Below are 11,077 nucleotides of genomic sequence, written 5' to 3'. Positions count from 1 at the left end.
TCGCGTGGATCGGATTTTCCCTTGTCCTAATTCGGCGAGTTTTATCGCGTGGATCGGACTTTCCCTTTGTTGCAGTTCGTTTCAGACGAACTGCTTGTTTCTTAAGCTGAATTGTGGTCTTGTATCCTCCTTAGAAGCTTGGACTCACAATCGTTGGCTTATATATGTTCTAAAAAGGGGATCAGCCTTCGAAGAACAAGATACCTCAGTAACATTTGTAAGAGACGACACGCACATAGACAGACAAAACGCACATAGACAAATAAAAAGGACGAACAAGAAGTAAAAAACAAAGAAAGCACATACCCCTAGGACCGAACTAGACACAAGACTGACTGACCGGACTGTCTCTTACAAATGGAACTTCTTGAGGTTGGAAATGTACCATGTTCGGGGTACTTGTTCTCCTGACATGTGGGTCAATTTGTAAGACCCTTTGCCGAGGACTTCTGACACCCGATATGGACCTTCCCATGTGGGTTCGAGTTTGCCCAGCTTTTCTGCTCGGCTTACTTCGTTGTTTCTCAAGACGAGATCTCCCACTTGAAATTGCAGCTTTTTCACCCTTTGGTTATAATACCGGGCTACTTGCTCCTTGTACTTGGCTGCTTTTATGCAGGCCAATTCTCTTCTTTCTTCGGCCAGATCTAGTTCGGCTCTCAGTCCGTCATCATTCATTTCTGAGGAGAAATTTAGAGTTCGGGGACTGGGTACGCCGATCTCAACCGGAATCACAGCTTCAGTGCCGTACACCAGACTGTACGGAGTTTCACCGTTGGAGGTTTTGGGTGTAGTTCGGTAGGACCATAGGACTTGAGGGAGATTTTCTACCCATTGTCCTTTGGCTTGTTCAATGGTACGAACTGAGCGGGCGGCTTCTCAGGATTGAGACGTGGCCCCAATCGGTCTTGCACCGGAGTCCTTTGAATCCTTTCAAAAGGAGTTCGGCGAGGATGTCCCTGATCGCCAAAAGGAGTTCGGCGAGGATGTCCCTGATCGCTGTGATCGGGCTTCCTCCTGTCTCCTCGGGATGAGCTGTCTAAAGACCGTTTGCGACGGTCTGCCTCATCGGCACGGGAGAACTGGTCCGCAATGTCCCACATCTCTTGAGCTGTTTGCGGACTGCATTCCACGAGCTTTCTGTAGAGAGCTCCGGGCAGGATTCCATTTTGGAATGCCGAAATGACAAGTAGATCATTGAGATCATCTACTTGTAGGCATTCCTTGTGGAACCTCGTCATAAAGTCGCTGATTTTTTCGTCGCGACCTTGACGTATAGAAAGCAGCTGAGCCGAAGTGATTCGGGCTTCCGCTTTCTGAAAGAACCTCCTGTGGAAAGCATCCATTAGATCTCGGTAAGATCTAATGCTGCCTTGGGGGAGGCTATCGAACCACCTTCTTGCGTTCCCGATAAGCAGCTCGGGAAACAGCTTGCACATATGGACCTCATTGAGACCCTGGTTCACCATGTTATACTGATAGCGTCCCAGGAAGTCATGAGGATTCACTAACCCGTCATAAGTCATCGACGGAGTTCGGTAGTTCTGTGGCAAGGGAGTTCGGGTGATATCGTCCGAGAACGGAGTCTTCAATGCTCCGTACATGGCGAACCCGACATCTCTTCGGTATGGAGGAGATGGAGTTCTCCTGTGATTCCGGTACCGAGGAGGAACAGGAACATGTCGGGGTTGAGGATTCTTCTTCCTGGAAGACACGGCACTACTGCGGTAGTGACTTTCATGTCTGGATGAGGAGGGAGAATCCACCGTTTTCGTCTCCGGCTTTTGGCCCTTTTGCAGGAAAATTAAGAACTCTTCCTGCTTCTCGGCCAAAAACAACTTGACAGCCTCGTTCAAATCGGGCTGCTGGGAAGACTCGGTGCGATGAGTCTTTGAGCGGCTTGTTCCTTCTCCGTGAGAACTGGAAGTAGATTTCTCCCGGGGCTGTTTTTCTGACCTGCGGGCTGGACTAGCTTCCTCATGGTTATCACGAACGGAAGCACGGGTATTATGTGATTTGGTATGCATTTTTTTGGTGGAAGAGGATCAAAAACTCGCTTTTATCACAGATTTGGTTCTCTGTTTCCCACAGACGGCGCCAGTGATGGTTGTGCGAATTTTTGATGGTAGTAAATGCAGGTAATGAATATAGATCACGACACAAGGAATTACGTGGTTCGATTTACTGAGGTAAATCTACGTCCACGGGAAGAAAGGAGGGCAAGATTGTATTGCTTGATCTGGATTACAGCTTACAATACAGACTTGCTATATGAGATTCGATCTCTAGAGAGCTTCTTCTTTCTCCCTGTCTATCTGATCTAAGTTCTATTTATACATTGAACTAAGATCGTGGCTTGCATCACCACTAACTAGGTCGTGGCTTACATCATCACTAATTAGGTCGTGGCTTACATCATCACTAATTAGGTCGTGGCTTACATCATCACTAAATAGATCGTGTAGTGGAGGTCGTGGAGGTTCTGCATGAGTCCACTATCTCCCAGTTCGGTCGAATACTGAGACCGAACTGCTGAACTATTGCCGAGCAGCTTTTGCCGATCTGAGAGTAGAGCATGATTGGTCGGCTTTTACCGAGCTGTAGGCTGGGGCCGAACTCTTTGGTAATGCCGAACTGATACTCTTCCTTGGGCTTTGGGCTGATGGGCCGTCACTGCTATTGAGCTTGTTTAGTACGTACCCCATCAATAACCATACTAAAATGCTTAAAACCATACTAAAATGCTCAACTTGGTGTGGATCAAGAGCACGACTTCACAAGTACTATAAAAAAAAGTAGACAATTATATTTTAGTCCGTAGACTTTATTATAATATCAATTGTAATCTCTATTTATAAAAAATACTACTCCATTTCTCAAAATTTTGATACCATGGCATAAGATAGTCTTTATAAATTTCTATACCTTTTATACCCTCCACTCTCCTTTATTTTTCAGATTAAATAAATCTTAAACAAAACAATTATGTGTTTTTAGGAAACAGTAACAACCTCTATTTATGTTAAAAACGAATTAACGTGCAAATAAAGAGGAAATTACTAATAAGGAGGTCAATAATTGTACCATAAGGTACACACCAAAAATAATTAGTATGTGATTTAAAGATAATGTATATTGGATGAGTCACCACATAAAATATTTGTCTCCTTCAACAACCATGCATACACTATTTTATTAATCGTTTCATAACGAAAATGTGATTAAAATGAATCTTTATAATAATGTTGACAATCAATCATAATCCGTCTATAAAGAAGAAAAAGAGATGAAACACTAGCATTAAGACTTTCACTTCCTCATATATTTAGTAGAAGAAACAAAAATCCATGGAAGCTGAAAACGCATCTGAATTCGATTTGGCTTGGCTCGACTCCATACAAACCTTTCTTCTCAATGATTTCGATTCCGATTTCGATTTCAATTTCGGTTTGGATTCCTCACCTGCAAATTCTCCGATCAATGCGACGGTTCCTATCAAAGACGAGAGCAAATCTTCGTCGCAGTTGCTGAGCGACGAGAGTGATTCCGCGGGCGTTGCGGCGGCGGCGGAGTGGAAGCGGTACAGAGGCGTGAGGCGGCGTCCGTGGGGGAAGTTCGCGGCGGAGATAAGGAATCCGGATAAGAAAGGGTCGAGGCTGTGGCTGGGGACGTACGAGACGCCGGAGGAGGCGGCCGTGGCTTATGACAGAGCCGCCTTCAAGCTGCGCGGATCCAGGGCTCGGGTCAATTTCCCTCACCTTATCGGGTCGGGCGTTTTGGAGCTGACCCGGGTGACGAAGCGGCGTCGAACTTCGAAAGAGCCGTTGAAACATGCGAAAAATGAAAATGAAATAGTATCGTGTAGAGGCTGATTAGGCCTTTTTTTTTCTCTTTCTAACTTTTTTTGGATCTAAATTTGGACAACAATTATGTACACTTGAAGCCTCACATATCAGTAATTTTGTTGTTCTCTAACTCAGATTAATTTGGACAAAAACGGATGCAGCCGTGCTAAAAAGGAAGCTATGCTCCATTTGGTACACGTAATTGGATTTGGTATTAAATTTCTATGGAATTGAATTGAAAATAATTTTAATTCAATTTTAAATCTTATGTTTTGTAAAATGAATTAATTGATGTATAAAATTGAATTTGAAGAATTTGTGCACACACTTTATACAAAATACACACTCACACTTTACACAAAATACATATACTATACACACTGCACACTCTACACACGCTATGCACAAAATACACACATTACATACACACTATAAAAAAACACACTTCACACTACACACACTATATATGAAATAAACACACTACATACACGAGATATGATATGCTGAGCGCTCAAAATGAGCGCCGAGTGAGCGCCTATTTCCACATACAATTCTTCTACAATTCTCTCTCCATCTGCGCGTCTCTTCACTCTGTTTTTTATTTATGTCGTTTCTTTGTCTGCGACCTCTTCACCAAGCTCCTAAGAGCATCCACTACGCGGCGCACCGGCGTCCCGCGACCCGTCCCGGAGAGACGGGTCCGTCGCGCGCCGCGTTGCAGCATCCGTCCCGTCCCGTCCCGCGACTCATCCCTCGTCCCGTGTCGACCAGACACGCGACGGGCCGTCTCGCCACGCGCCTATGCTACGTGGCGCGACCCGGCGTCGTCACGTGCTGATGCAATAAATATTTTTTTAAAATTTGATTTTTTTAAAAAAAATATTAAATAAAATAAAAAAGATTTCTAACAGTAATAATACCGTTTTTTTGTTTTTTTTTTTAATTTTTTTTTATTTTTAAATTAATTTTTAACTCTATAAATACTCCTACAATCATCCTCATTTCACACACAACTACACATCTATTCTTCTATCATCTCAATTTCCTCTCAAATTTCCTCTCATTACAAGATGTCCGGCGAAGGCAAGCTCCGGTGGGTGGGATCTCAACGCCTTCGGCAATTGGGAGACCATGATCAACACACTGGGGGGTTCCAGTGCGTCGACGCCGGGGGGGTACCAACCACCCAACTTTGACGTTGATGCATATGCCCGTCCCTCCGCCCCGCGGTATTCGCAGGGATTATCCCAGATCCGGGAGGATTTTCCCGTTGATCCAACGCCGGGGTAGGTCGAGGCGGTGGAGGTGGGCAAGGCGGTGTACAACCCCAGTCGGGCGAGGACGAGGAGGAGGAAGAAGAGGAAGAGGATCTAGGCCGGCATCCTTACAGCAACCACGAAACGCTGGCGGTGTACAACCAGAAGCGGGAATCAACAACCTCGGAAGTGTTTCTGGGAAAAGGTCTGCGAGGTCTACCACCAGATAAAGCCGAAAGGCTCCCGCAAGCGCAAATATAAAATACTCCGCTCTCACTTTGTCCGAGTCGACCGACAGGTCAAAAAATTTTGCGGCCTCTACTCGGCCGAAGCGGCGCGCTACCAAAGCGGCGCCACGGCAACCGACATTTTGACGTCCGCTTTGCGCGCCTACTACCAGGACACCCGTCAACAATTCAGATTTGTTGATGTTTGGCAGGCCGTGAAGGACGAGGAACGGTGGGCCGGCGGTTTCCGCTCCAGCTCGGGCTCAAACTCGAAGCGCACGAAGCATATGGCGAGTGGCCAATACTCGTCTGGTGGTGACACCGCTGAGGGCATCAGCCCACATGAAGCTGAATCGCAGGAGTTTGCGGGTACAGTCGGCGATGCTGGAGGATCCAGCCGTGGGCGCCGTCGGCCGCAAGGGATGAAGGCGGCGAAAGCGGCTAGAGCGAGGAAGGGCCGAGGCGAATCAAGCCAGTCAGCCTCGGGATCGGGCTCGCGGGGAGGCTCGGACACACTTTTGGTGGCGTACATGACCGCCACAATGGCGGACACTTCCCGCTTCTCGCACGCCCAATTCGCGGCCTGGTGGAACAGAATTGTGCATATGGCAGCACAACTTGGCCTTCCGACTCCCCCTCAACCTCGACCGCCTCCGGAGGATGATTAGTCGGCGGAGTAGTTTTTTTATTTTCTTTAAATTTGTATTTTAAATTATGTTGTGTGTTTTTTTTGTTGTGTGTGTTTTTAATAAAGTGTGTTTTTTAATAAAGTGTGTTTGTTTTAATTGAATTGGGTTGGAAAAAAAATAAAAAATTAAATTAAATGAATAGTAATTTAAGGGACGGAATAAGAGACGGTTAAGGGACGGAGGGTTGCAGGTTCCGTCCCTTAGTTAAGGGATGGAGGAATAAAGTACAGTGGAACCCTCAAATAGTAGTTTAAGGGACGGTGGGGGGACGATGGAGGGACAGCGTAGTGGATGGCCTTTAATTTCTCTCACCTAATTGATTCAACCCCTCTTCGGTCATGATAAGTCTGCTGCCAGAGTTTTTGCGAAAGAGGGGAACATCAGTTCCTTAATCAACTTCCTCTATTTAAATGCTCATTTTTCGAGTCGGGAGTTTGCCGCGTCTCCCTGATAGTTTTCGCCAACTGCTACGTCGCGATTTTCATCGAATTGTTCAAATCTAGCTCGATTATAGCTCAATTAGATAGATTTCCGGCATTGAAGAAGATATCTGAATCGCTTTAGTAGAAAAAGGAGAACCCCTATTTTTTTGTAATTGAGCAAGGGATAGTTGTTAATTGCATCCATTTGCCGCTTCTAAGTTCTAACAAATTATAAATTTTACAAGGAATTTTGTTAAAGTTATCATGCAAATGCGATTGTTTGGGAAACAAGATATGTTTGGGAATTGGGGAGAAGACGAGTTAGATATATTTTCAGCATTGAAGATATCTAAATTGCTTTAGGAGAAGAAGGATCATCCCTTTTTATTGCAATTGCTCAAGGAGAAAGTTTCTAGTTGGCAGTTGCATTCAATTCTTGCTTCAACTGAAGGGAAATTCCAAAAACTTGTGGAAGGACAAAGGATACAGAGAAAACGCTTGGGAAGAAGACGAAGAGAAAGAAAATTGGAGAATAGAAAAGGAAAAGAAAGAAAATATAAAAATATATTGATGATGTGGAAATAGGCGTTCACATATAACGCTCACTCTACACACGCGCAACATATCAAATCTCCTATATACACTATACACAAAATACATATACTACACACAATACACACACTATATACATATTTTACACAAAATACACACACTATATTCCGCATATACACAAAATACACACATTGTACACACTATTCACAAACTGAAATGTGTGTAGTGTGTGAAAAGCATGTTGTGTGTGCGAAATATGTGTAGTGCAACTATTTAATTTTATGACTATTTGGAATTTCAATTTTGAATCGCTATTCAATTTCAAATTCAAATATTTTTATGGTACCAAACATTAATGGATCAGTAAATAAAGTCTTCATTTCCAATTCTACGCCTCCAATTATATGGTACCTAATATAGCCTTAGTTCAGTTATCTCGTAGATGGTGCATGCAAAACCATAGCTTAGAAGCGAAAGATTAATTGGGGTACATTGTTACCATTGTCACTCATCACTCCGTCACATTATATATTACTGTGTATATACTGTTTTTGAAAAAAAAAAATACTCCTACTATACTATATACTCCACTTAAAGACTGCGTTTATAATAACTCAATCAATATCTTTAAAATTTTGTGATAATTTTCACAATATTTCAATTGATACGTATATATGTTTATAGGTAGGTCTCAGTTATATTCTCCCTTGTCTCATATTTCCTCCGTCCCTGAAAATATATCACATTTCATTTTCTGTACTCGTTTTGAAAAAATGATAATAAATAGTTAAAGCGGAGATAATGTTAAGTAAAAAAAAGAATAATGTAGAGAAGACTCCCATTTATGTCATTCTATCTCTTACTTTACTCTCTTTTCACTTTAGTTATTTATTATCATTTTTCTAAAACGAGTGGAGAACATGAAATGTGACAAATTTTCAGGGACGGGTGGAGTATTATTTATGGTATATGGAGTACTACATGTTTTGATTTAGAAAATAAAACAGAGTACGTAGAAAGTATATGAGAAAGACAGCGCCTATATGTGTTGCACCCCTGAGCATGCCTTTTCCTGGAAAGAGAATATTTCAAATGTTGAGAGACTTAGTTTGAAGTATATGCATTACGATATCACCACGATTTTTCCTTTTCAAAGCCACGTTTAGAGCATGTGGCCATACCGTCTTAGAGTACTATTTTATCATGTGACACAGTACTATAAGTCCAACTGCATAATGATTAAAATACTGGATCTCCTGTATCAGTATATCTTTTCATATATTCGCACATTGAATATAATACTATTATAAAATACTATTTGTTCATGTAAAATATATATCCACGTAGTTGCATTTCTTATTTCTTGATTAACATATTGTTTTATTTCGAATTACATTTGCCTAGTGTACTGGAAAAAGAAAAAAACCTCATCTAGTTAGGTCATTGTATGTCATGATCGCAATATCTTTATACAACAGATTTGTATTTATGGATTTAAAATAAGATAGAGAGCGTGACATGATAATGATCCATGCAATTATTCGATTCGAATAATAAGATACAATATACACAAGTTGCTGCAGTATTGCAATTAAGAATGTTGAGAGGGAGAGAGAATGATACTGTGCCTAATTATATATTGCCAATTTAATCTGGGCCAAGCTTTTATAGGAGTACTACTTAGTTACAAATTATTTTTGTAATTACATTCCTATCGTGTGTTATTGTCAAACAGTAGTAATTTTTATTGGTTCATATTAACCCACATATAAATATATATAGGGGATGGCATGGAAAAAATTATACTTAATAGGAGATGTAATTTTGAAATTTAGAGTTTGAGATTTTCTATAGACACTTTTCCTATGATTCTATTTGGTGATATGATATTTTGCACAAAAATTACAATCAAACACTCACGTTCAAATTCACGATCTCTTTGTCTCTCTCATACTTGACGACTCACTCTATCGGCCTCTTTAATGATGGCACTTGATAGTCCCTCCCTCTTTGAATCTCAATTACTCTTTATTTTCAATAATTAATTTTGTTGAATTTGTGCTAATATTTTAAAAATAATTCTCTTTAACTTTTTCAGTAAGGCTAATTATTTTCTAGTTTCTTGCATTTCATTGGGTACCTTATGTAACTAAAGAAGCATGAATTACTATGTCATTTATTTAGCTAAAAACATGAATTTTAAACTTTCAAAACTCATGATACAATGTGAAAACATATCTGGACCATTAAATTTTTCCTATGCTATGGTCGTTATTATTTGAATGAATCAATGATAAATATAGAGGTCTGTTATTGAAACATTAATATAATTAAGCTATTATATTAAATCATTAGGTATGTGTTACCCAAAAAAACAATTGTATGGTCCCAATATAATTAAAGTGGTCCAGCACCCACTTTAATTAGTAACAGTACGATATGTTATTAATTCATGCATAAGGCAAAATCATAATTGTAAACGTGCTGAAAATAAAACAACTCCACAAATATTTGTAATAATGCAGTTTCATGGAAGACACTCACTAATCTCATCGGTTTCTCTCTCTATATATACACCCATCAACCACTGCAACTTCCTCACTCAAAGCCTCAAAGCATAAACAATATTTCTGCAATAAATTCTCATTCACACTACAAAATTCAAAAAATGGAAGCACAAAACGTATCCGAATTCGATCTCGCTTGGCTCGACGACATACAAAACTTTCTCCTCAGCGATTTCGATTTCAATTTCGATTTCGATTTCAGTTCCAATTCCTCACCTGCAGATTCTCCGCCGATCAACGACGACACCGATCAATCATCGCAAATGATTAAGGAGTTGCTGGTCAGCGACGACAGCGATCAATCGTCGCAAATGATTGAGGAATTGCTGATCAGCGAAGACAGCGATCAATCGTCGCAGATGATTGAGGAATTGCTGGTCAGCGACGATAGCGATTCCGCGGTATCGGAGGCGCCGAGGAGCCTCGGGGCGGCGGCGGAGTGGAAGCGGTACAGAGGCGTGAGGCGGCGGCCGTGGGGGAAGTTCGCGGCGGAGATGAGGAATCCGGATAAGAAAGGGTCGAGGATGTGGCTGGGGACGTACGAGACGCCAGAGGAGGCGGCCATGGCTTATGACAGAGCCGCCTTCAATCTGCGCGGATCCAGGGCTAGGGTCAATTTCCCCCACCTTATCGGGTCGGGCGTTTCGGAGCCGACCCGGATTACGAAGCGGCGTCGTATTTCGACCGATTCGGATACATTGAAGAAGAAAATTGAAACGGAATCCTGATTTGGGCCTTTTTTTAAAATAGTTTTAGAAAATGCTTGTTGTAAGTATTAGCTCAGACAAATGTTTGAAAATCGAAATGATTCCTTTTTGAACCAATCTATAATATCATATGGATTGGTTTTACACTTTTCGTCACCAAAAACATCTGCAAATTAATCTTTTGGAGGTTGCACAAAAGCATTTTTCTTATCTAAAATAGCTAAATGTTGGGAAGAATTTTTTATAATCATCGTACGCTATATAAGCAACGTATGAATAAGTTAATTAATTGTAGTATAAACTTCAGGTAATGGACATGGTCATGATCCTAATGCATAACCAAATAAATTGTAGGTCAAACAGCATAAATGTCATTTTTAAATTATTTTAGTTTATAAGGGGTAATAAAACGAGTAAGGCCATTTTATGATCATTTTAGTTTATAGTATGATCTTAAGCATTTGATAACCAACTCATATAAACCAAACAATCTATAAATAACCTCCCGTATTGTATAAAAATGACATTAATATTTTGATTATTTCGCTATGCGTTACTATTTAGTTATGTAATTAATATATAAACATAAAAAAAATATTTTTCCCTTAAAATCCAACTTAATTATATAAGATTTTTCCTAGTTATTTGCATATTAATGAAAATATTTGGTAAACATAGCATTGAAGCATTTCATCAAAAAAGAAAAAAGAAATATTTGTCCAATAAAATAAATCATAGTACTACTGTATTTATCTTAAACCAAAATCAACTAGCTAGGCACAACTCCCTTGAAATAAAAGATAGGAACCATA

General features: G+C 40.7%; 2 protein-coding genes across 2 annotated transcripts; both read left to right on the top strand.

Moving 5' to 3' along the window:
• The first annotated feature begins 3,200 nt into the window (after positions 1 to 3,200).
• LOC121772139 (ethylene-responsive transcription factor 1-like) lies at positions 3,201 to 4,013 on the top strand. Its single transcript, XM_042169134.1, has one exon. It carries the CDS (start codon positions 3,348 to 3,350, stop codon positions 3,870 to 3,872), a length of 525 nt encoding a protein of 174 aa, XP_042025068.1. The 5' UTR covers positions 3,201 to 3,347; the 3' UTR covers positions 3,873 to 4,013.
• Positions 4,014 to 9,584: 5,571 nt separating this feature from the next.
• On the top strand, positions 9,585 to 10,482 carry LOC121770326 (ethylene-responsive transcription factor 1-like). Its single transcript, XM_042167077.1, has one exon. The coding sequence runs from the start codon at positions 9,660 to 9,662 to the stop codon at positions 10,284 to 10,286; it is 627 nt and encodes a 208-aa protein (XP_042023011.1). The 5' UTR covers positions 9,585 to 9,659; the 3' UTR covers positions 10,287 to 10,482.
• The last annotated feature ends 595 nt before the right edge of the window (positions 10,483 to 11,077 follow it).

The sequence above is a fragment of the Salvia splendens genome, chromosome 2, assembly GCF_004379255.2.
Source record: "Salvia splendens isolate huo1 chromosome 2, SspV2, whole genome shotgun sequence".
NCBI lineage: Eukaryota > Viridiplantae > Streptophyta > Magnoliopsida > Lamiales > Lamiaceae > Salvia > Salvia splendens.
The sequence above is the reverse complement of the archived record's forward strand: the minus strand, read 5'-3'. Positions and strand labels throughout refer to the sequence as shown.

Excerpts from the sequence above, each read along its gene's own strand:
- LOC121772139 (XM_042169134.1), top strand. The coding sequence starts at position 3,348 with ATGGAAGCTGAAAACGCATCTGAATTCGATTTGGCTTGGCTCGACTCC.
- LOC121770326 (XM_042167077.1), top strand. The coding sequence starts at position 9,660 with ATGGAAGCACAAAACGTATCCGAATTCGATCTCGCTTGGCTCGACGAC.